At 37.9% G+C, this 26,342-nt stretch overlaps 1 protein-coding gene across 1 annotated transcript in view; it reads left to right on the top strand.

The window, feature by feature from the left end:
- Nucleotides 1-18,350, top strand: part of LOC146895962 (leukocyte immunoglobulin-like receptor subfamily B member 3) — a 92,946-nt gene extending 74,596 nt beyond the window's left edge. Inside the window, exons 15-20 of the mRNA XM_087896321.1 lie at nucleotides 4,894-4,929; nucleotides 8,841-9,125; nucleotides 10,306-10,611; nucleotides 12,422-12,715; nucleotides 16,114-16,284; nucleotides 16,805-18,350. Coding sequence (XP_087752447.1) covers nucleotides 4,894-4,929; nucleotides 8,841-9,125; nucleotides 10,306-10,611; nucleotides 12,422-12,715; nucleotides 16,114-16,268 — 1,076 coding nt within the window. The 3' untranslated portion in view covers nucleotides 16,269-16,284; nucleotides 16,805-18,350. The remainder of the gene's footprint in view (nucleotides 1-4,893; nucleotides 4,930-8,840; nucleotides 9,126-10,305; nucleotides 10,612-12,421; nucleotides 12,716-16,113; nucleotides 16,285-16,804) is intronic.
- Nucleotides 18,351-26,342: the final 7,992 nt, after the last annotated feature.

Here is a 26,342-nt window from a genome sequence, read left to right as displayed (position 1 = left end):
TCATGCCATTTTCCTTATGTAACTTGAGATGAGCTGCCCCAGAGTAGCACCACCCACGGGAGCTAGATATTCCAACAGCAATTCGTAATCAAGAAAATGCTCAACAGACTTGACTATAGGCTAATATTATGGATACAATTTCTCAACTGAGTCCCACAACCCAAATTACTATATTTTTTTTCAACTTGACAGCAAAAGGAACTATGACACTACCCCACCTTTAGGATTGCTCTCTTCTGAAGGGAAACAAAGGAGGATTGCATCTGAGGGGAAGGCTTGAGGTGGATTGTAGCAGTTGTTAAGGGAGGAGCATATTATTGGGGTGTATTATATGAAAAAAATAAATTAAACATAAAACAAGATGAAACATTTATTTTTTTATTAATTTTTATTGAGCTCTAAATTTTTCTCTTCTCCACTCCACCTCTTCCTTCCCCTTACACCTTTCCCCAAGGTCTCCATTCTCCCAATTTACTCAGGAGATCTTGCCTTTTTCTACTTCCCATGTAGTTTAGATCTATGTATGTCTTTCTTAGGGTCCTCATTGTTATCTGGGATTGTGGTTTGTAGACTTGCTTTCTTCGCTTTAGTTTAAAAACCACTTATGAGTTAGTACATGTGACAATTGTCTTTCTGGGTCTGGGTTCCCTCACTCAAAATGATGTTTTCTAGCTCCATCCATTTTCCTGCAAAATTCAAGACGTCATTATTTTTTTCTGTTGTGTAGTACTCCGTTGTGTAAATGTACCACATTTTACTTATTCATTCTTCGGTCGAGGGGCATTTAGGTTGCTTCCAGGTTCTGGCTATGACAAACAATGCTGCTATGAACATAGTTGAGCACATGTCCTTGTGGCACGATTGAGCATCCTTTGGATATATACCCAGAAAGTAGTTTTTACTTTGTATCTTAGCAAACATCTGGTAATTCTGTAAAATGTTTTTGTCTTGTAGGACTGATCAGAACTCATGTTAATTCCACTCTCACATATGGGCCTGAACCCTTGAATATGAGGCTAGAGTATTATGATATCTTAATTTCTCTTTAAAGAAAATTTTTCTTACCTTCTCTGAGGACTGAACCCCTCACAGTGATTCCTGGCTGTGGTTTGTTTTGTTGACTAACTAACTCTGCTTGTGTGATAGTTGTTTGCTGAGAACAGTTTTCCTAACAGCTTCAGGTACCTCTTATCCTTATGATTTATACTGAGTGGCACCCTCTCTGATGTGTCATGAGGACACATGATGACCAAGCATGAAAATCTGATGTAGGTGGGTCTTCTGTCTTATCCAAATCTGATGTAATTGTTTTATTTTCCCTTACTATATTTTTTCTCATATTTTATTATTATCTCTTAAAATCCTGTTTGTTTACTAAGAAAAGACAGAAAGGGAATAGATTCAGATTGGACAGGAGGTATGGAGGAACTTGGAAGAGTACAATAAAGGAAAAAAACATAATCAGTATATTTCATATGTGGGAAAATATATTTTCAATAAAAAGAAAACTAAAAGAGCAAATGTTATTGTCACAAGGTTGTTCACTCACCTCCCCTTAGCATCTTGAAGCAACATCACAAGGTTGTACACTCACCTCCCCTTAGCATCTTGAAGCAACAATAGAGATACTGAGTATTACTGTTTGTACTCTAGATAAGTTACTTACTACTAATGGAGGTATTGTGATGAAAAGGTAGAATAAAGGTGTGGTGATTTCTATAATGCATGTGGAGGTAAGTGGACCACATTGTGGCATCAGTACTTGCAACTTTAAATTGTTTCATGGGATGGAACCAAAGTCATCAGACTTACATGGCAGGTCTTTCAATCACTTATCCATCCCTCCAAGACACATGTAATTACTTTTAAAGCTAGTCATGTGGGAACATTGGACCATTTCTCTTCAACAAACATTACTAGGAAGCTATTGCTGACGGTTCAACATTTCTGAAGGTGAGGGATTGAAGCCTTGTTTAATCTCTTCATGACAAGCATGGTACAATAACCCTCAGGGTCCAATATGGGAACATATACCTTAATGGTTCATAATAGTGGTCTAATTGGACTTAATATCTTCTAAAATATGAGGAAATATTGCCTGGTTCTGGAAATCTAACCAACTATCCAGGGCTAGTGCCTTTATTAATCTTGAAATCTATAGCAACTTTTACTAAATAAGCATAATTTCTAATTGCAATCTAAATACTTACCCTTGTACTTGCAGATAAATATAGTTCTTACACCTAATCAAATATCTTAAGCCTCAGACAAAAATCATTAAAATACAGAAATCAACAAAAATGCAGATAACAGATAATTGTTTGGTATTCAATCTTAGCTGATCTGTCAATAACAGCACTTTTTCATGTAAGGCTCAGGAAACATGCAAGACAAAAAAGAAAGACTGTAAGAGGCAAAGGAACAGAGGGTTTATTATGAGATTGCATCTCTTTGAAGTGGAGTCAGTCTTAAAATATATACATATAAATAATACACAGACTAACGAGGTTGTATTTATATATTTATGAATATAAATATATCTGTATATGTGTCTTTGTGTGTGTGTGTGTTTGTGTGTTTGTAGATATGGAAAGGTCGTTAAAGATAAAATGAAGTTGAGAGAACAGAAAGAAAACATTAAGAAAGGGAAGGGAAGGAGGAATGGTATAACTATAATTAATATAAAAACATATTAATAAAATTTTAACTTTAGAAATACAGAGTAATGCATAAGAAAATGTCTAACAATATGATGAAATATAGCAGATGATATACACTCTAAATGTCTACTGCACTCCATTTCTTTGCACTGTCTTGTAGTTTCTTGGCCTCTGACAGATTTTTCTAGATATACATCATAAGAATATTAAAGTTTCTTATCTAGGTTCATTGTCATTTATTTAATACATCGTACAGAAATAAAGAAAAAGGTCTAAAGCTTCAGGAATGAGCCTTGTAAAATAAAAAAATCAGAAAATAATTAAAATAATTCGTCAAAATGAACATATTCAACATTAAACATATTCAGAAATTTCAACCATTCAGCAATGAAATGAAATAGTACAACATGTTAAATATATATCTAGGGTTTGGGTAAAAGAATTGTAAGGGTGTCGGGCTAGAGAGATCGCTCAGAGGTAGAGTCTGTTCTGCACTTGCAAAGGACACAAATTAGTTCCCTATGCCAACACTAGGAGGCTCACAATTGCCTGTGACACCAACTCCAGGGTATCTCATCAGTGCCCTCTTCTGGCCTAACAAAGCACCACAATCCACATGCACATATTCACATATAATTTAAAATAAAAATTTTTAAACAATGTAAATGCTACATTTTAAAATAAATTTCAAAGTGGTTTTGATTTGCATTTCCCTGATCGCTAAGGAGATTGAGCATGATCGAATGAGAGCTCACCAAGGCCAGCTGAACTGGAACTGAACCAGCATTTGATCAAACCGGATTCTCTGAATGTGGCTGACATGGGGGCTGACTGAGCCCCCGAGGTCCAAATGAAGACTGAGAAGCCATTGACAATGGCACTGGGTCTTGTTTCGTCTGCATGGACTGGCTTTTTGGGATCCTGGCCTGTTTGGATGCTCACCTTCCTGGACCTGGAGGGAGGGGGGGGAACTTGGATTCCCCACAGGACAGGAAACCCTGACTGCTCTTGGGAATGGTGAGGGAGGAGGAAAGGGAGTGGGGGGAGCAGGGGGGTATTGGGAGGAGGGGAGGAAGTGGAAAGAGTGTTTTCTGATACTTGAATAAACAAACAAAAAAAAGAAAAAAAAAGAAAAAAAAAGAAAAAAAATAAATAAAATAAATTTCACTCAAAGGAAAAAAACTTGTTTCATTTCTTTGATTTTGAAAAGAAGTAGAATTTTATTATTCTAAAGACTAGACAATCAAGCAAATTATTGAATAATTATAACCCAACACAGAATTATTACCAACATAATCATTTTGATAGAGATATTAGGACTGCTGACATTTTTCACAGGACACCAGAGGAAGCATTAGTTCTCAGATTTAAAACATAAGAACATGCAACCTTTGAGTATAATAATCAAATGGATTATTTGAATAAAAGGTCCAGAATGCAGCTCAGTTGTAGTCATGGTACATACTGTGACTGAGGATCTGTAATCTGAACAATTTCCAAGAAGCTGTGATCCTTCAAAACTATGGTAAAAGGGGGAGTGTTTGTGAACCCTCCTATGGGGACACACATTTTTAATCCAAGCACTTCTGCAACACTCTCAGGTAATCTTTGAATTCAAAACCAACCTACTCACAAAATGCATTCCTGGCTAGCCAAGGCGACTGTCTGGAAAAAAGTAATAAACACGGGGTGAAAGCGGATATGCTCTGTTAGTCAGCTTTCCGTGTTGTGGTTAGATAGATACTTCAAGCCACTCACGACATCCTGTAAGTTTTATTCTGACTCTGCCCCTTGTCAACTGAATCAGCACCATGTTGTCCACGCTCCTAAACCTTGTGTCTATTGGTGAGTCCTGCTGGGAATGAAGGGTGTGGAAAAACAGGGTGGGAATCTCCTCCTGGGAGGCTGGATCCATCCACAACAGAAACTCAGGCTTTCCTGGTAGATAATGGTACATAATTTCATTTTTCAAAGTGACCTCTGGGCCAGGCAATGGTGGCCAGCACTGGAGAGGCAGAGGCAGGCAGATCTCTGTGAGGCCAGGCTAGTGTACAAGAGCTAGCTCCAAGATAGCTAGAGCATATTACACAGAGAAACCCTGTCTCAAGAGCAACAACAACGACAAAAATGTGAACTCTGGTTCTGCTGTACAAAGGCCCAACAGGGATGGGGAGTTAAGATCACCAGGTTATTGGAAGGAGATAGATCATCCATCATGAGTTTTTCTCTCTAGGCTTCTTCCTACTCCTGACTCCGTTGGCAAAATCGGGTGAGTCCATTCTTAAAATCATCGAATAGATAAGTTTCACTCTAGCAGTAGAGACTTCATTATGAGGTTTTGGAGAGTGGTTTCCTTTAGGGACTCTTTGGTAAGTTTTCTGAACTTTGAAGTTTGGACGCTAGAAACCTGCCTCCCAGTTCTCTCTGAGACAGACATGGTCCTTGATTGAGTTAGACATCAACTTTAATCAGATAAACTTTTTTTTTGGTTTTTCAACACAGGTTTCCTCTGTGTGGCCCTGACTCTTCTAGAACACACTTTGTAGAGCAGGATGCCCATTAACTCAGATATTTGACTGTTTTTGCCACCCAAATGCTAAGATTGGAAGAGTGCGCCATAATACTTGGAGAATAAACATTTTTAATTAAAAATAAGTTTCTCCTTTGCTATATCTCAACTGATCACTCCCACATACTTTGAGATTTTGTTATAATTTATGACTTTCAAATACATTTTTTCACTTGACAAATGACTGAAGTTATTATTTTTGTCCTCAAACATGAATGCTATAGAAAGAATTTGTGTACCACCTGCAAAATATTGCAGTCTCTTATTTTGGCTTGCTTTTAGTGAGCTACTTCTACATGAAGATGTTGTCATGTTGCTCATTAGCAGCCTTTCCTTTCAGCTTGAAGGACTCCACAATATCTCAAGGGCTTATGGTTGTTGATTCTGTTTGCTACTATTTTTTTTAGAAAAATTCATAATCTGTATTTCTGAATAATAGTGTTGCTGACATTTAGAGCAGACTTTTTCTTTGTTACACTTATTTCTTTGATTACACCATGCCGGTCTCTTGTGGCTTGTAGGTCTTTGCTCAGAACTCAGTCATCACCTATATTGGAAGTCCCTCATGTGTTCTTTGCTTCCCTTATCATTCTTATTTCAGGATCTCTTATGATAGCAATGCGTTATGAGATTATGATTATTTGAGATAAATTTCTTTTGTGTTGCATGACGTTCTTGGACTTGATCATGGTCATTTTACATCAGGTTTAAGAGTTTTCTATACTCTCTTCTCTACATTTATTCTGCTTATTTTTATTAGATGTTATTCTTCTTTTTCTTATTGTTTTGCTAATTCTTTGATAATTTTATACAATTTATTTTAATTATATTAACTGCCCTGCCTAAATTCATCCTAGTTCCACACTTCTATACACACGAGGAAATCACTGTGTTACTTTATCCTTTTGTAATTTTGTGACTAATTATTTGGTATTGGGATGGTATCAAAAAAATCCTGTCATTCTTCTTCATTGTATACTCATTCTACCCACCAGATTATATAATGCATGATCTAAGAACACTCATTCTCCTATTTCATCACATTTAATTTTAAAACATTTGATTAACTTTTTAAAAATTTTCATTTTTTGGCATGCACCCACAGGCATATACTCTAGTGTTTTGTGTGTGCTTATACATTTGAATCTCTCTCTCTCTCTCTCTCTCTCTCTCTCTCTCTCTGTGTGTGTGTGTGTGTGTGTGTGTGTATTGGGTGTAGGGTGTACTTTTGCTATAGCACAAGTGTGTATGTCAGAGGACAACCTTCCGGAATCAGTTTTTTTCTTTTCACCATGTGGGCCCAGGAATGGAACCCAGAAAGTCAGGCATAGCAGCAGCAGACTTTACCTTTTTAGACATTAAGATGGTTCACAAACATGTCAAATTCAGTAGTTGCATGATTTAATTAAGATAAATGTTGCCAATTTTTTTCTGTTATTTAATGATTTATTTCCAAACTTTATAAAATATTGTAGAGTTTGATTTTATATAGTTAGACACTCTCTTATTCTTTTATAAAAGACTGTTTCTTTTAAATTTAATTTCTTGAGACTTTCACATATGAGTACTATATTTGCATCATTTCTATCTGCTTGAATATATCTGAGGAACTTGATGTCTTATGCTATGGATAATTCCCCAATCAAGTTTCTTAATGCCCTATGCTCAATATCTAAAAAAAGCAAACAACATGAATGTCTTTCGGCTAATAAAGAGATAATAAAGACGTTTCACATCTACAGTCTGCAATACTTTTCAGTGGTAAGTAAGAATGAAACCATGATATGTTAAAAAAATGCATGGACTTAGAAAATATTATACTGAGTGATGTTACACAGACCATAAAAAATGCAACATCTTCTCTCTAATGTCTTATTCTAGTTACCAATCTTTACTCATGGTGTCTTACAATTCTGTCACTGCTTTAGAAATACTGCAGTGAATTATCTGTTGTGGGCTTCATAGATCTTCCTTTCCTCTGTATTTACTACCAGAGCCTCAGCATTGTTCTCTGAAATGTTTGACTTATCTGATTTTCATGTGCAAGTTCATACACAGACACCTTCATATTGAAAAGAACCCTCACCTCTGTCACATGCGGATGTTCTGTGGATGTTAACAGACCTTTACTATTAATTCTAACCTGAGAATGGATTTGGGTAAATTGGTTGCAACACTGGACAGGATGACATTGGTGTCAGTTTCCCATGTTTCACTAACTTCCTTCCTCTGTTTGGAGATCAGATGCTTTTGGGAGCTGGACTTCCTGGTACAGTAAATTGCTGGCCACATTCTACGATGAGGAACAATTTTTCACTGGAGTACTTAAAAGTCTCTACTTGAGCAGTGTCACAAGACACCCACACTGTTTGGAGTCTACATTGTCTTCATCGTAGTGCTTTGCTACTGTCTCTTTTCTCAAATACATCTACAGTGTGGATAGGGAAGAATGACCAAGATTCATTTGCTGACAATCAGGAGTTCAAATACTTTTTATCACCAAGTGCCCCAAGAGGCAGAACAATGCTATTCTCTCAATGTTCCACATACAAGTAGCCTTGTAATGGTGGAGAAACTAAATGTCTGCCTCTAACTTGTCAGTGTAGAAACATGAGCTGGTGTGACCTCTGTGAATGAAGTTCTGCACAAGAGCACACAAGAGACAGAGTAGTACAAAGGACTCATTCCTCCTGTTTTGTTGTCAGTTTTCTCAGTTCTGTGGTCCTAAGGGCTGACTTCCCTGGCTGCTGAGGTCTGGAATATTCATCATGTATTTATAACCCATTGTCATTAGATTTCTAGAGTCACTGAAGGTGAGTCAACAGCATTCCTTTTTCATTAACTTGGTGGCCATAATTCCCATCTGTGATCTCATAAATGAGTTTTCCCTCTAGTCCTCTGATATAATTTCTTTTTAGATTTCATTTTTTCATGACCAAACCTACTTCATAATTTAATACTTAATCAAAATTCTCAACCAACATATATTAGCATAGAAAGACACTCAATGTGTTTATAGTAATTTGGGGACATGCATTTCATGAAAATGAACCTATTTTGTTTGAGACTTCCCTTCGGAAGACACAATGCATGCAATTCTGGTTACCCCATAAAGGAAACCCAGGACAGACTAAACAATGATTGCATCAATGTCAAACCTTTGAACCTGTGCATCTACAGAGATTACTAATAGAAGTATGGATAAGAGTTTATTTGCAGAAAAAAAGGGATGACTCAAAAGCATTACTGAAAGCGCACATCAATATGGGAGATTATCATGAAAGACAAAACCATGAAGCTCCCTGTACAATTTTCCGGCAACTGAATGGGTCTTGGATATCTCCTTTTAAAATTCAGCATGAAAACTAACTTACAGTTTCTATAGAGTGGGAAGGGCCACTGGTGAATCTTGCAAGTTTCAGCTCTCCAATACATTGATGTTTGTTTACCTCTTGATTCCCTTGAGCCTTTGAAGCTCTAATATTGAAACTGATGTTTCATTTCAGAGAAAAGTGTCAAACAATGAACCCCGAAAAAATAAAATTTGGAGGTTCACCTCTCAGGAATGAAGGTGGATCACTAAATATTTTATTCTGGGTATCTTTCTACAGGAATTAGTAACAAATCTTCACTGTCTGCCTGGCCAAGCCATGTTGTTTCTCAGGGACAGTATGTGACCCTTACTTGTGACACTCACAGTGAGTCTAACCTATTCAAGCTGTACAAAGAACATGGAACTCCTATTCCTCAGTTCCATAACAGAATATTCCAGAAGAGACTACTCTTGGGACCTGTGACTCCAGCATATGCAGGAACCTACAGATGCTATAGTTATAAACATCAATACCATAATGAACTCTCATCATACAGTGACGCTCTGAAGATCATAATTTCAGGTCAGAGATCATACTCGTTTTCCACATCATTTGTTGTGTATTTTCATTCCACCAACTATTCCCACCTTAGAATTTGTAAAACAGGTTTTAGTCAGAGTCTCAGCATCATAAAGGAATATTTAACACAAGGAATTGGAGACTATGATGAACATAACAATATATCCAAGGACATGTATATTCTTTTCCCTGAAGCTTAATGAGTCTTGAATAAAACAAGGAAAAATTGGGCCTGAAGATGGATCTCATTATCAACAAGATGACATCAGGATGGGAAAATATCCTCAGTTATCCTGACTCTGCAGAACCACAAGTGTTGATGAAACAGAATAAGGAAAATGCAGTTGCTTCACTTGTATGCAGTACAAAGCATTATAAGAGGGACACCCTATTTCTAACTCTGATAGTTGAGGAAGTTTCCAAGTGCCAAGAAATGCACTGAGTCAATAAAAATAGAAGGCAAAAAGAAACGGATTCTTTCCTAGTGATTTGAGTAGTAACATATCCCTGCAGAAAATTTATTTATGCCACCTAAGCTTGTTTCTGATTTCTGGTCACAAGAACACTTGTGTTCTCTCTAAGAATCACATTTGTAATAATCGTATTGTAGTGATTGGTAAGAATACAGAGACCCATATTAAGGACAACTTAAAAGCTGGGGAAAGAATGTGCAGAAAATAGTAAAGTAAGGAAGGTAATGCATCAACATGTTAGAAGGAAGCAATGCAAATGATTCTAGATCAGGAATGCCTTAGAGAAGGTTGAACCATAGAGGTCAAAAGTATTTGCCTGATACCTACCTTCACTACTGATTCTCTTATCTTGTCAAGGATTATACTTGGTCAAAGGTAGCTCAAAATGACTCGTGAAGGAGCATGTCAAAATCCTTGCCATGTTTTCTGCATTCCCTGAACTTAAGAAGGGACAGAAGTGGCTATGGGACAAAGGTTCAAAAATTCTCACAATAAGTCAATTGGAAAATGTTGTGCTGATACCAGGGCCAAATAAGTGGGAAATAATCAAAGAAAGATAGGGGAATCTGTGTACAAAGCAAATATAGAAACAGAAAAGGAAAGGACACTGGGACATTAACAAGAAGAACATATTAAGGGGGGAATAGCATAGAAATTCTGGGATACATAGATTGATACCAGGTTCATACTCACAATTTCTTTATTCCTAGGAATCTACAGGAAGCCTTTTCTCTTGGCCCTACCAACTCCCCTGGTAAAATTAGGAGAGAAGGCAACACTGAAGTGCCATTCAGAGATTATGTTTGACACTTTCACTTTGACTTCACATAGAATGGGAATAATCAAGGACTCTTTCCAGCTCTCTGCAGAATCTCATCTTGGGATGTCCCATGCCAATTTCCCAATAGGTCCTGTGACACCTGACCATGCTGGGACTTACACATGCTATGGTTCTTACCACCAAACACCATATGAGTGGTCTGAATCCAGTGACCCTGTTGACATAAAGATCACAGGTAAGAAGTTGCTACCTGTTTCTCATCCACTCTGTGATGCAGAACAGTTATTCTATAGATTAGAAGTCCTGGTAGGTTGTGGGAAAGAGGAGGGTTGGAAACTTAGAGAAAGGCAGCCTGTGGAAATATGTTACTGACATAGACAATGAAAATGGAAACACAAGAAAAGATCATTAGTTATAATGTAAAGCACAGATGTAGGAATGTCAAAGAATTCATAACTAGAGGTAAAGAGAAAGGGGTAACTTGATGAGCTTAATGTGACAATATTGTCCTTCTACTAGTGTCCCCAACAGTTCAGAATTTTGTTTACTTTCTACCTCTACAAGACATCTTCCAGAGACATAGATATATTGTGTGTCTTAGCCAAGTTTATGTGGTGAGTGCGGTTGGTTCTTCATGAGATCTGAGGTCTTGGTACGGATGACACCCATAAAATTTCTATCTAGTTTGACAGTTCTTCCATTCTTGTGGTTGACTGATTATTCATCCAAGGATAGCATAACCCTGGGAATTGAGCAGACCACCAATCACTATCTGTTCTCTACATTTCCAAACTGCTGTCAGTCCATGTTCCAAACAAAGTCATTCTAGGATGGGTAAAATAAATCCTATAGTGGTTCTGCCTGGGATACACAGACACAAATAATACAGAGAAACAGAAATAAATACAAATAATATGTCTGGCAGGGAGACTGAGAGAAAGACTCAGAGATAGAAAGGGCTGAAGAAATAGCAAGAAAGTGATAAGGAAAGAATGGCAAATATTGGATATTTCAAAACAGAGCTAGGGAGGGATATGATAGATTACACCTGAGCATTAAATACACTACAAGGGAGGGAAGATCATCATGGCCCCTGTACAAGGGAAATAAATACGTTCATGGAATATTCTGCCCTTTGAAAAGAGAGATTCATTAACACAGATACAGAAAAAGAGATAAGATAAAAAATGAATTACATAGAATGAAGTCAGGTTCTACATTTTTAATATACATAGATGAGGAAGTTATAGGTCATAAAATTGGTAACAAACCATGGGAAAGGGAAGGAGATTACCAAAGAGAAATGGGAAAATAGGAGGAATACACATGCCGTGGAAGAGTCAACGTGGGGAAGAACTAGCAAAGGTGGCATACAGGAATAGGTTGGGAAGAAAATGAACAGAATGGACTGTATGATGATGTCTTAATGAAGTCCATTGCTTTATGTCACAATTAAAACAAAATAGTAAGTACCTCTAATTAAACACTCTGATTGACAAAACATTTGGAAAACCTGAAGGTATAAGGAAGAACAAGTGTGAAAGAGAAGTGAATCAGAAGTTGAAGGATAATATAAAATACTAGTGTTAATATGATAAATAATATACTTTCATAAATATATAGATCTATATAGAAACAGCAAAAACAAAGAGGGCATGAACTAGGTAACTATATTTTACTTTAAGAAAGCAAAAAGGTTTGTAAAAATTAATAAAATACATTGTCTGTAAAAGTATTTCATAAACAGGTCAACTAATATATACTATTAAAATATATGAATAAAATACTTTTAAAAGACACAGGTCATGAACCAATGAATGCAACTAGACAAAGAAACTCTCAAAAAGCAAAATGGTGTAACACAGTGAAGTCAGAGACTCAGTAAGATAAGACTGAAGAAGACAGAGGAAGAGGAATAGAGAGGCAGAGAGAAATGTAGAGAAAAAGAGAGAGAGATCACAGAAATGGAAGCAGGAAAATGGAACACTAAGGAGCACAGTGACAAGGAACTGCCCCTATAACTGTTTCTGCCACTTTTCTTCCAGGTTTATACAAAAAACCTACTCTGTCAGCCATGATGGACCCTGTAGTGATGCCAGGAGAGAACATGACCTTGTCCTGCACCTCTGACCATCATTTTGACATGTTCCATCTGTCCAGGAAAGGGGTACCTCAGGTACTTGGATTGCCTGCAGTTCAGAGTCACAATGGAACATTCCATGCCAACTTCCTTCTTGATCCTGTGATACAGGAAGAGAACTATAGATGCTATGGCTCTTTCAGGAACTCCTGCTTTGTGTGGTCATCACCAAGTGACCCAATTTACCTTTCTGTCATAGGTAAGAAAACCTCATCAGTATCTCATGTTTTGAGATTAATAAAATCCTAAAGTCATGTGTGAGAAGCATCCTACTGATAATGGAGAGAAAATCTCATAGGAAGTTTGAAAGAAGCATTGCCATGAGTCCTGGTGTGTGTGTGTGTGTGTGTGTGTGTGTGTGTGTGTGTGTGTGTGTGTGTGTGTGGTGTGTACTAAAACAATGATGTACTCAGCAAGCTATATAAATAAGACATTACACTATATAACAATATGTACACACATTAACACATAGAACAGTAATAATCAAAGAAATAGTGGCTATCAACTTAAGAGTGGTGGGGGTATAGGATATCTTGGAGAAAGAATTTCTGGAAGGGTTTGGAGAGATGAAAAGATGTGGGAAGGGATCTAAATTATACTTCAATTAAAACTTTCAAGAAGCAGATGAAATTTGAGAAAGGGTATCTGATTATAAAATGATAGATAGGGAGCTTTCCAATCAATGCTTACCTTGCTTGGCCAGACACCCTGGGACCTCTCTGTACAAGAGAGATATAGAAGGAAGGCAGGATAGACTCTTATTGGATGAGGTTGGGATCAATTGGACAGAGCATATATGGAGCACTCCTCCTGATATCTCAGTCACAAAGATCTCCCCACAGTATTCCTATTGTCTCATAAAAACATGAAATCCAAGGACAGAGTGGCATTCTTTAAGTACATCACATAAAGACATCCTGTAACACACTGATATTCAGACCTAAGGAGTGAAATGGTTGTTGGTCACTGACAAACCTGAAAGGACTTTCCATAAGAGGAAGACAGATGCCATCATTGACCTCTATCTCCTTCTCCCGTTCCCAGTCTCTAGTAAACTCACCCAGAATTGTCCTTAATGCACATAATCAGACTACACTAGTGAGTAAATTATTCCTCTTCTTTATTTGAACCATAGACAAAGAAAATCTCCTGGGTTCATGTGCTGTGTCAGCGGCCTCACAGCTCTGTAATCTTAGCCGCAATATCTTTCTCTGATTCTCAAACTCTGCAAAAATCAGTAGTTATTTAGGGGCAGAATGAGTTCTTTAGGGACTCATCACCTCTAATTCTGCACCTGAGACCCCTGTAAGTGATCAGAAAGAATAATTTTCACTTTCATCCAAACAACAGTGAAGTGCTAATTCTAACTCTGTTTATCCTAGAGAGGGGCGATCAGACATAAAAGAGTAAGGAAGCAAGCAGAAAGGATTATATTACACACACACAAACTGTGATGGAATAGCCTTGACTTCACATTTTTCCTTTTGGAGAATTATTGTTTGGTTCAGGGATGTTGTAGATTTGTAAGTTCCAAAGCAGATTGGCTGAGCACTGGTGTGAATCTCAGGTTAAGACTCTAAACACATGATCTATCCTTTTCCTGTTAGTGGTGTAAAGTTGATGAGATGGAATACTCATGCACATGTCACATGAAGTAGAAGTTACATACAAGGAAGCTGCAAGAGATAAATTTAAAGTTTCATGGTATTCCAGTTTGACAAATTAAGGGAATGACGCTGATTGGCAATGGAATTGTATCAGTACCATCCCCCTGCACAATTCTTCATGCAAGATGAAGGACTGTCTGCTCAGGATTTTATACTCTGAAACCATGGGAACATATAACTAAAGAATAATCATAAAACATTTTGTAGTACAGACAGTAACAGAGCCCAGGGTGTTTTGAAAGGTTCCTCCTTACTGCCATTGATACCATATATAGTATATATTATATTTATTTTTAGATAAATTTTTTATTATTAGTTTTACTAGTAGAATTTTATATGCTAAAACACAGAACACATAGTAACATGACATGTGCCATCTAGTACATAATTTTACATGTATTGGTTCTTTGATAATTTTAAACAGTGTGCTTTGATCATGTTCACCCACTTTCTCAACTCCTCCTGAACCTACTTACCAAACTCTGTTATATTTTTTTATACATGAAGTTCGATTTGTGATGACCATATATTCGTGGATGTGCGACTCAGCACTGGAGCATGGCCACCTTACTTGTAGCAACTCTCTTGAAACTAATGTTCCTAGCAGTTATTGTTTGCCTATATCTCCTTGACTAAAAGTGGAACTTGATGTCCTCATCCCCACTGCATCATGGGATTTGGTCTGACTTGAGCATCTACTGATCTTGTGCATGCTGTCATAACTGCTTTTGAGTACAAACATGCAACTTTCCTATGAGGCACGATTAGTAACAACTAAGAGACAGAAATTGGGGTTCAACCTGAAGGTCTGAAAAGCAAAGCAGCCAGCCACTGACTCTTACCACCACAACCCAGTCCAAAATGTTAATCCTGCCTCCATGAATCTCAGAATGAGACTATGTCTGAGAGCTCTCTTCTCCCGTTTTATAATCCTCTCCAAGACTGGGATTAAAGGCATGTACCACTAGGATTAAAGGTATGCAGCACCATGTTTCTATGACAAACTAATGTGGTTACTAAGATTAAAGGTGTGTGTTACCACTGCCTGATCTGTAAGGCTGACCAGTGGGCTTGTTTTTCAGCTGATCTTCAGGCAAACTTTATTTATTAAATACAAATGAAATGTTGTTGTAGGAAGACCACTTGTTTGTTTCCCAATCATTTAGCAGGTCAGACCTGAAATAATCCCACAGAAACTGTATTAATTAAATCATTTCTTGAACCACTAGTTCTAGCTTATTATTGACTAACTCTTAAATTGAACCCATTTCTAGTAATCTGTGTATCACCACGTTGCTTACTGGGTAAAGTTTCCGGCACCTGTGTCTAGCAAGGTTACATGGTTTCTCTCTGACTCTACCTTATTTCTCCCAGCCTTCATTTAGTTTCCCTTCCCAGCTCTGCTCTACCCTATCACAGGCCCAAAACAGCTTCTTTGTTAACCAATGGTATTCACAGCAGACAAAGGAGAACCCTCTTCAAAATACCACTACAGTCCTCCTATGTTCACAACACAGTCTTCTTGGTAATTATTATCAAGCTCATCCAGCTAATTTTGACCCAATTGTTTTCTACAATGAACACTGAAGAGTTATAGAAATGGAAGTGATGTAAATGTTCCATTTAGAGCCAAGCATTCCACAGTGTTTTATTCTCTGCAGTTTAGCAAGTTGTGGGTATCTGTACTGATCACCTATTGCAAATATAAACTTCCCTGCTGAGGGCTGAGAGATGCATTAATATAGTAGTCTAAAGAAAGGTCATTAGGAATCAGTTTAATACTGTGTGCATTTAGTTGAATAAGAGCAGTTATTCTTCAAGAATCTTGTCCTCAAAATTAATAGCCGATTACTTATCCTTCTATCATTAAATATTAGGCAATCTAATACTAATCCAAAGACTGACAACTTATTGGATTCATATTTTTCAGCAGATAATCACGGACTCCTGCATATTCTGATTAGAGTGTTATTTTTCATGACGATTGTCTTCCTCATGTTCATCATTCATTCTTGGTGCTCTGCCAAGAGGAATAAATATCGGGAAGGAATCAGTGAATGTCATCTGAGTAGCATGAGAAACTGAGCCTGAAGGAATGCAGGTGTGTGGTCTTCATTTACTTATCCCAGGACAGGGTCAATGAGGTATGGCTTTACCAATGGAAAAGTTAAGCCCTTGTTCTTTCCCTCAGCCCTCAGACTAGGGACTAGATCCTCATTGTATATTCACATTCAAAGCAGGCTAATATCCAGGAGAAGGATTATGAAAGAGAGAGAAGGAGCACTGAAGAGAGAACTAGCAGTGTAGCGATATGATGAGATGGAGCTTAGAACACAGAGATGCAGAACAGCTGATTCTGCTCTGGGGAAGAAGAGACAACTTGGGTTTTACCATATCTCTCATTAATACATTGGTATTTGAAATGAACTTGCAGTAATGCTTTCTTGGATGTTACTAATTACATCTGCCCCTTAAAAATGCAGCCATGTATGACCAAAAAGGGCATGCAACACATAGGCCCTCATGTACCCACCCTCTTCCATATACGATGAGGCCTGCATTCCCTCATGCTCTGTAATAACATGTGCATACAACATCACTTAACATTTACCTCTTTCTAGGAACATGAAAGAAAAGAAATGCTGGAGGTGACATACACAGAATTTTTTCAGGGGACATTCAAACAACAATTGATCATGCCTAATTGCCAGAAGCCTCAGGAATTATCCACAGATACCACTGTGTACATGGAAGTTATGAAATGATAAGTTGAGAACAAAGACTGTCTATAGGACATGAGTTCTAAAGGAAGTTCTGAAGAATTCTTCTGTGGAGAACACAGCCCTTATGGCAGCAAAAACTAGCAAATGCAATGAAACAATTGCTGGAATCATGGGGCAGAGATCTCTAACTTCAGGACCATCTGTCATTATTCCAGCATAGAAATGAATGTGTCATTTCTTTATTTAAAAGTATTATAGTTCTTACTTTTCTTTTGAACATAAGTCAAAATATCTTCTACAGTCTATGGGTATTTAATCCTTTTCGTTTATGTCAACCTGTAAAACCTAATTAGCTATATTCTCTGGACCTACTTGAAGCTGTAACATTTGTGTATCTCACAATTCCATATCAGCAAGAGGCTCATTATTTTTATTAGTATATATTACTCATATGCAATAATGTATACATCATACTGATTCTCATGATATTTTCTTATATGTATCTATATTTTGATCATAATCACACCCATATTCCTATTTTGGCTGTCAACTACTCCTGCTGATATCCTTCCAGAAGCCCACACTTAACACTGGGTTTTAGCATATACTGTTTTGTGTATCCAATATGCTCTTTGTCAAAATCTTCTCACATCAGAGGCATCCATGTGTTTCTTTAATCTTTCAATGTAGACATCTCTATTGAAAAATATTTTCTAGAATGTGACTAAGGTAAGACACCATCTTCTTCTCCTATATTTCTATTACTGTGCCCCTGAAAAATTAATTCATGTCAATTGAAGCCTTTTGGAAGAGAAATCATTAAGACTCAGGTAGTAAACAAAACCTCACAAGGAAGATCCTGAAGCATACAAGACTCACACACATTTCCACAAGTGCCTTCCCCCCAAAAAATGTATGTGTAATTATAATAGCAAAGAAGAGAAGACCCTCCAATTGACCCGGATATCGGAAAGGAAGTGAAGAAGGCCCACATAAAGAGTTTTCCTGCAGCATCATCCATTTTGGCGCAAGATTCTGGAAGTACAGCCACCTTTAAGTCACCCATGCTCCTTTAATTATCTCCTCATTCATTAGGATTGTTAGTGTTATATCGATGACTACCTCTATGTTTAAAAGTTTTACATTTTTGTACTTAGGATAACTATAAAGAAAAATTGTACTTGAAATGTTAAAGCTTGCTAGTGGTTCATTTTTGTAATTGACTGGTCATGTATAATTTTAGGAAAGCTACTCTCTCTGTTTCTATAAATAAAAGCTTCCCTTGTACCAGACAGCCTTCTGCTTTCATGTAGACAGAGTGTAACTTTATGTGCTTGCCTTTAAAATCACCTGACTGAGGTGTCAGGGGCTGCATTTTGGAATCCCTTGTCCTAGTTGTATACCTGTTGTCAGGATATGAATAAAAGTCTCTGCTTTATTAAAATGTGTTAGTTTCCAGACTGTTGAATCTCTGAACAACACTCACACCCATAACATCATAATCCTAAAAAACAATCCTAGTAAATGCATTAGTTCACCAAAATAGTCCTAGGTGGATCATTTATTGGATCTGTCTTGGGTTCCCTAACTGGGATCAACAGATGTTTGCTCACATCTCACCAGAGTGATACAAGGTATGTACACAGTAACAATCTTAAATATAATTTCTAGAGCTATTATAAAACCCCATGACCTAAAGCTAATTGGGTTAAAGTAACTGTTTGGATTACATTTCTTACACAAACCCAGATCACAATCCATTCTGCGAAGTCAAAGTAGGAACCTGGAGGCAGCAACTGAAGCAGATACAATGAAAGGTTCATCACATACTGGATCATTCCTCATGCCTTATTCAGCCTACTTTGTTGTACAATTTTGGGTGACCTGCCAAATAGTGACACCATCATAGTAGTCTAAACCTCCTCACATCAACCATGAATCAAGGAAATGTCCAGCAAACTTGCCTATAGACTTATCATGTGGATGCATTTTCTTGATTCAAAGTCCAATTTCCCAAGTGACTTTAGCTTGTGTCAAGTTGACAAAAAACAACTAGGACATTGTCCCATATGTTCCCTTTTGGATTTTAATACCAGTGCTGTGAGGTACATTTTTGTGTTTCGGTCGGTCTGTCTGTCTGTCTATTGATTTGAAACTGGGACTTTCTAAGTACCCTCCAACTTTGGGTTTTCCTGTTTCAACTTCCCAAGAGTTAAGGTTACAGAGACTGTGAAATCCTGAAGAAGGAATGTTATTTGAAATCTCTTTAATAGAAATTGTCTTCAAAGAATGCAGCAGAGAGGTGCTTTATTGTCATGTGACTTGAAAATTTTATGCAATATAAAAAAATCTAATTCGATGGGGCAGTGAGTGCAAACGGGAGGGAATTCCTTTGTTTTAATAGCCTGCCTGCAGCAAGGTAAGACTGCAGGCAGGGAGATTTCTGACCAGCAAGTGGCACTGATCCTGTAGCAGAAGATACAATGGAGGGGTGAGTGTGCTCCTGACCCGCCACAGAAGCCCAGTAAGGGAACATACAATTTTCCCACCATCCTTATCTTTCTGAGTATTCCGAAGGGGTGGTTTCCCCCAGCTAAACCCTCTCTCCTCCTACTCCATCTCAGCTTTCAGCCAGGAATCCCTTCCCTTCCTCTCTCCCTTTTTCGGGGCATAAAATCCTCCAACTCAGCCTGTGTGGGTGCCACCGAGACAGGGCGGTGAGTACAAATGGGAGTGAGTTCCTTTGTTTTAATAGCCTGCCTGGAGCAAGGTAGGACTGTAGGCAAAGTGATTCCTGGCCAGCAAGGGGCACTAGTCTTGTAGCAGAAGACCCAGCAGAGGGAAGAGCCATTGGAGAGCATCTGAAGGGAAAGATGGGCAGGTGCCAATGCAAGAATTCCTCCAACAATCTGAAAAAAAACATGAAAATGCCAGATCCCAGTGATCTTACGACAGACGGACTTGAACACCCTAGTCCAGAAGAAGTGGAAAACGGTGTCATTATGAGAGCAATAGAGTCTCTTAAACAGGATATGAATAACTCAATTAAAGAAATAGAAGAGAAATATAACAAAAAAATTGAAGAAATGAGTAAAGAAACGGAAGAGAATTATAACAAAAAGTTTGAAGAATGAGTAAATTCGTAAACGATACCATGGGAAACCAAGAAAAAACAATCAAACATGTAATGGAATCAGTTAAAGAATTGAAAACTGAAATGGAAGCAATGAAGAAAACACAAACTAAGGGCCGGCTGGATATGGAAAATCTAGGTAAACAAACAGAGAATTCAGGAACGAGCATAACTAATAGAATACAAGAGATAGAAGAACGAATCTCAGACTCTGAGGACACCATAGAGAAAATAAATGCTCTGACCAAAGAAAACAGCAAATACAACAAATTCTCATCACAAAACATTCAGGAAATCTGGGATATAATAAAAAAAAACAAATCTAAGAATGATAGGGGTAGGAGAAGGAAAAGAATTGCAGATCAAAGGCCCAGAAAATATATTCGACAAAATTATAGAAGAAAACTTCCCAACCTAAAGAACGATATTCCTATGAAGGTTCAAGAAGCATACAGAACACCAAATAGACTGGATCAGAAAAAAGCATCCCCTCGCCATATAATAATCAAAACACAAAGCATTCAGATTAAATAAAGGATATTAAGAGCTGCAAAGAAAAATGGTCAAGTAACTTATAAAGGTAAACCTATCAGACTTACACCAGACTTCTCTATGGAAACCACGAAAGCCAGAAGGTCCTGGATAGAGGTACTGCAGAAACTAAGAGACCATGGATGCAAGCCCAGACTACTATACCCAGACAAGATATGGTTTACTATTAACGGAGAAAACAAAAGATTCCAGGATAAAAACAAATTTAAACAATACGTAGCTACAAATCCAGCCTTAAACAGAATATTAGAAGGAAAATCACAACCCAAGGAATCCAACATTCCCAACACTGCCTACAATAACTCAGACATCTAGTATCCCTTCAAAAGCACAACTCAAAGAAGGAAAACACATACACTCTACTACCCCCACCCAAAAAAATGACCGGAGTCAACAACCACTGGTCATTAATATCACTTAATAACAATGGACTCCATTCACCTATAAAAAGGCACAGACTTAGAGATTGGTTGTAAAAACAGGATCCAACATTCTGCTGTTTACAAGAAACACACCGCAATCACAAAGACAGACACCTACTCAGAGTAAAGGGTTGGGAAAAGGTTTTCCAAGCAAATGGACATAAGAAAAAAGTGGGTGTGGCCATTCTAATATCTAACAAAATCGACTTCAAACTCAAATCAATCAGAAGAGATGGAGATGGACATTTCATACTCATAACAGGAACAATTCATCAGGAGGAAGTCTCAATCCTGAATACCTATGTTCCTAATATAAAGGCACACACATATGTAAAAGAAACTCTTCTAGAACTCAAGGCAGTCATCAAACCACACACACTAATGGTAGGAGACTTCAACACACCACTCTCACCAATGGAAAGGTCAATCAGACAGAAACCTAAGAGAGAAATAAGAGAATTATTGGAGGAACTGAATCAAATGGACTTAACAGACATCTATAGAACATTCCACCCAAATATGAAAGAATATACCTTCTTCTCTACAGCCCATGGTACCTTCTCGAAAATTGACCACATACTCGGTAACAAAGCAAACTTCCACAGATACAAAAAAACATAAGTAACCACCTGTGTCTTGTCAGACCACCATGGATTCAAGTTAGAATTCAACAACAGTGCTACACCCAGGAAGCCAACAAACTCATGGAAGTTGAACAGTCAACTAATAAATCACCCCTGGGTCAAAGAAGAAATAAAGAAAGAAATAAAAGTCTTCCTTGAATTTAATGAAAATAAAGACACAACATACCCAAACCTATGGGACACTATGAAAGCAGTGCTAAGAGGAAAGTTCATAGCACTAAGTGCCCAATTAAAGAAAACAGAGAAAGCACACATTGGAGAATTAACAGCACACTTGAAAGCTCTAGAAAAAAAAGGAAGCTGATTCACCCAGGAGGAGTAGAAGACTGGAAATAATCAAACTGAGGGCTGAAATCAACAAAATAGAAACACAGAAAACAATCCAAAGAATCAATGAATCAAAAAGCTGGTTCTTGGAGAAAATAAACAAGATCGACAAGCCCCTATCCAAACAAATCAAACGGCAGAGAGAGAACATGCAAATTAATAAGATCAGAAATGAAAAGGGGGACATAACCACAGACACAGAGGAAATTCAGAGAATCATTAGATCTTACTACGAAAGTTTATATGCCACAAAGTTGGAAAATGTAAAAGAAATGGACATTTTTTTAGATAAGTACCATATACCAAAGTTGAACCAAGACCAGGTGAACAATCTAAATAAACCTGTTAGTCACTAAGAATTAGAAGCTGTTACCAAAAATCTCCCAAGCAAAAAAAGCCCAGGACCAGATGGTTTTAACGCAGAATTCTACCAGAACTTCCAGTAAGAGCTAATACCTTTACTTCTTAATGTATTCCAGAATATAGAAACAGAAGAGTCATTGCCAAACTCCTTTTATGAAACTACAGTTACCCTGATACCAAAACCACAAAAAGACACAACCAAGAAAGAGAATTACAGGCCAATCTCCCTCATGACCATTGGCGTGAAAATTCTCAATAAAATACTGGCAAACCGAATCCAAGAACACATTAGAAAAAATATCCAATATGATCAAGTAGGCTTCATCCCAGAGATGCAGGGCTGGTACAACATATGCAAATCTATCAATGTAATCCATCATATCAATAAACTGAAAGAAAATAAACATATGATCATTTCATTGGATCCTGAAAAAGCATCTGACAAAATTCAACACCCATTTATGATAAAGGTGTTGGAGAGACTGGGGATACAAGGATCATACCTAAATATAATAAAAGCAATATACAGCAAGCCGACAGCTAACATCAAATTGAATGGAGAGAAACACAAAGCCCTTCCTCTAAAATCAGGAACACGACAAGGCTATCCACTCTCTCCATACCTCTTCAATATAGTGCTTGAAGTTGTAGCAATAGCAATAAGACAACAACAACATAAGGGGATCAAGGGGATTCGAATTGGAAAGGATGAAGTTAAACTTTCGTTATTTGCTGACGATATGATAGTGTACATAAGCGACCCCAAAAATTCTACCAAAGAACTCCTACAGCTGATAAACACCTTTAGTAATTTGGCAGGATATAAGATCAACTCCAAACAATCGGTTGCCCTCCTATACACAAAGAATAAAGAAGCAAAGAGGGAAATCAGAGAAACATCACCTTTCACGATAGCCACAAATAGCATAAAATATCTTGGGGTAAATCTAACCAAGGAAGTAAAAGACCTATTTGATAAGAACTTTAAGTCTTTGAAGAAAGAAATTGAGGAGGATACCAGAAAATGGAAAGACCTTCCCTCCTCTTGGATTGGGAGAATCAACATAGTAAAAATGGCAATTCTACCAAAAGTAATCTATAGATTCAATGCAATTCCCATCAAAATCCCATCAAACTTCTTCACAGACCTTGAGAGAACAATAATCAAGTTTATATGGCAAAACAAAAAACCCAGGATAGCCAAAACAATCTTATACAATAAAGGAACTTCTGGAGGCATTACCATCCCTGACTTCAAACTCTATTACAGAGCTACAGTATTGAAAACAGCTTGGTATTGGTAAAAGAACAGAGAAGTCGACCTATGGAATCAAATAGAAGACCTGGATACTAACCCACAAACCTATGAACACCTAATTTTCGACAAGGGAGCTAAAGGTATACAATGGAAGAAGGAAAGCATCTTTAACAAATGGTGCTGGCATAATTGGATGTCAACCTGTAGAAGAATGAAAGTAGATCCATATCTATCACCATGCACAAAACTCAAGTCCAAATGGATTAAAGACATCAACATTAATCCGTCCACTTTGAACCTGATAGAAGAGAAAGTGGGAAGTAGTCTACAAGATATAGGCACCGGAGACCACTTCCTAAGTAGAACCACAGTAGCACAGACAATAAGAGAATCAATGAATAAATGAGACCTACTGAAACTGAGAAGCTTCTGTAAAGCAAAGGACACTGTCAGTAAGACAAAAAGGCTACCTTTGGACTGGGAGAAGATCTTCACCAACCCCTCATCAGACAAAGGTCTGATCTCCAAAATATACAAAGAACTGAAGAAACTAGACACTAAAACTCTAATTAACCCAATCAAAAAGGGGGGTACTGAACTGAACAGAGAATTCACAACAGATGATCTTCGAATGGCCAGAAGACACTTAAGGTTATGCTCAACCTCCTTAGCGATCAGGGAAATGCAAATCAAAACCACTTTGAGATGCCATCTTACACCTGTCAGAATAGCCAAACTCAAAAACACCAATGACAGCCTATGCTGGAGAGGATGTGGAGTGAGAGGAACACTCATCCATTGTTGGTGGGAATGCAAACTTGTGTAGCCACTGTGGAAATCTGAAATCAGTGTGGCGGTTTCTCAGGAAACTGGGAGTCAACCTCCCTCAGGACCCAGCAATTCCACTCTTGGGAATATACCCAAGAGATGCCCTATCAAACTACAAAGGTATTTGTTCAACTATGTTCATAGCAGCACTTTTTGTAATAGCCAGAACATGGAAACAACCTAGGTGCCCCTCAATAGAAGAATGGTTATAAAAGGTGTGGAACATATACACATTAGAGTTTTACTCAGCTGTAAAAAACAATGACATCTTGAATGTTGCATGCAAATGGATGGAAATAGAAAACGCTTTACTGAGTGAGGTAGGCCAGACCCAAAAAGAGGAATATGGTATGTACTCACTCATAAGTGGATTCTAGCCATAGTTAAAGGTCTTTGAGTCTATAATTCGTGATCCTAGAGAAGCTAAATAAGAAGGTGAACCTGAAAAAAATCATATAGTTATCCTCCTGGATATTAGAAGTAGACAAGATTGCCAGGCAAACTTGGGTGCACAGGCGTGGGGGGGTGGGGAGTAGAAGTAAGGAGAGATGGTTAGGAAGAGGGGAGAAGGGGAGTATTGGAGATGGCTTGGGGGAATGGGAGGTTGGAGGGAGGAAGGATGGTTATGGGAGCAGGGAAGTTTATCTCTCAACTAAGGGAGCCATTTTAGGGTTTGCAAGAGACTTGATTCTGGAGGAGTTCCCAGGCCCAAGGAGAGGTCCCCAGATTGTTCTCTGAGCAGCAGAGGAGAGGGTGCCTGAACTGGCCTTGGCCCATAACCATACTGATGAATATTTTACATGTCACCACAGAACCTTTATATGGGGAAGGATGGAGATAGAGACAGAGACACATATTGGAACACTGGACTTAACTCCCTAGGTCCAAATGAGAAGCAGAGGGAGGGAGATTGTGAGCAAGGAAAGCAGAACCAGAGGGAACCTTCATCCGACGATGGATGGAGATAGAGACGGAGAACCATATTGGAGCACTGGACTGAGCCCCCAAGGTCCAAATGAAAAGCAGAAGGAAGGAGAACATGAAAAAGGAAGTCAAGACCGCGAAAGGTGCGTTCACCCACTGATACAAGGGGACTGATTGAATCAGAGCTCACCAAGGCCAGCTGGACTGGGACTGAACGAACATGTGATCAAACCAGATTCTCTGAATGTGGCTGACATGGGGGCTGACTGAGAAGCCATTGACAATGGCACTGGGTCTTGTTTCATCTGCATGGACTGGCTTTTTGGGATCCTGGTCTGTTTGGATGCTCACCTTCCTGGACCTGAAGGGAGGGGGGAGGAACTTGGATTTTCCACAGGGCAGGAAACCCTGATTGCTCTTGGGAATGGTGAGGGAGGAGGAGAGGGAGTGGGGGGAGCGGGAGGGTATTGGGAGGAGGGGAGGAAGTGAAATTTCTTTAAATAAATAAATAAGGAAAAAAATCTAATTCAAGAAAATAGATGTAAATGGAAATAATGTTTAGCAAAGTGAGCCAGATTCTAAATGGTAAATACTGCACAATTTTAGATGTAAAAACTAGATTAAAATTACATTATTTAATTACTTTGTATTATATAATTTAAATTAAAATTATATTTTAACTTTTTCATTTTTATTAATTTTTTAGGTTAGCATATTGGCTTTCACTATTACAAATGTGTATTAAAATGTATGTGCATGTTTTGTTAGTGTGTGTGTGTGTGTGTGAGAGAGAGAGAGAGAGAGAGAGAGAGAGAAAGAGAGAGAGAGAATGAAATCTAGAAAGAAGAGCAGGAGACGGAATAAAATGGTATCCTTATTGTGAGATTTTTTATTTGAAGAAAATTTCGTTTTTTACTTTAATTTAAAGTATTTTTAATAATTAATATTTTTGCAGCCCAATCATGGTTTACCCTCCCAACCCCTC

Source organism: Myodes glareolus, chromosome 1 (genome assembly GCF_982192425.1).
Source record: "Myodes glareolus chromosome 1, mMyoGla1.1, whole genome shotgun sequence".
NCBI lineage: Eukaryota > Metazoa > Chordata > Mammalia > Rodentia > Cricetidae > Myodes > Myodes glareolus.
Note: the sequence above shows the minus strand (reverse complement) of the source record. Positions and strands in the feature narration are given on the sequence as shown.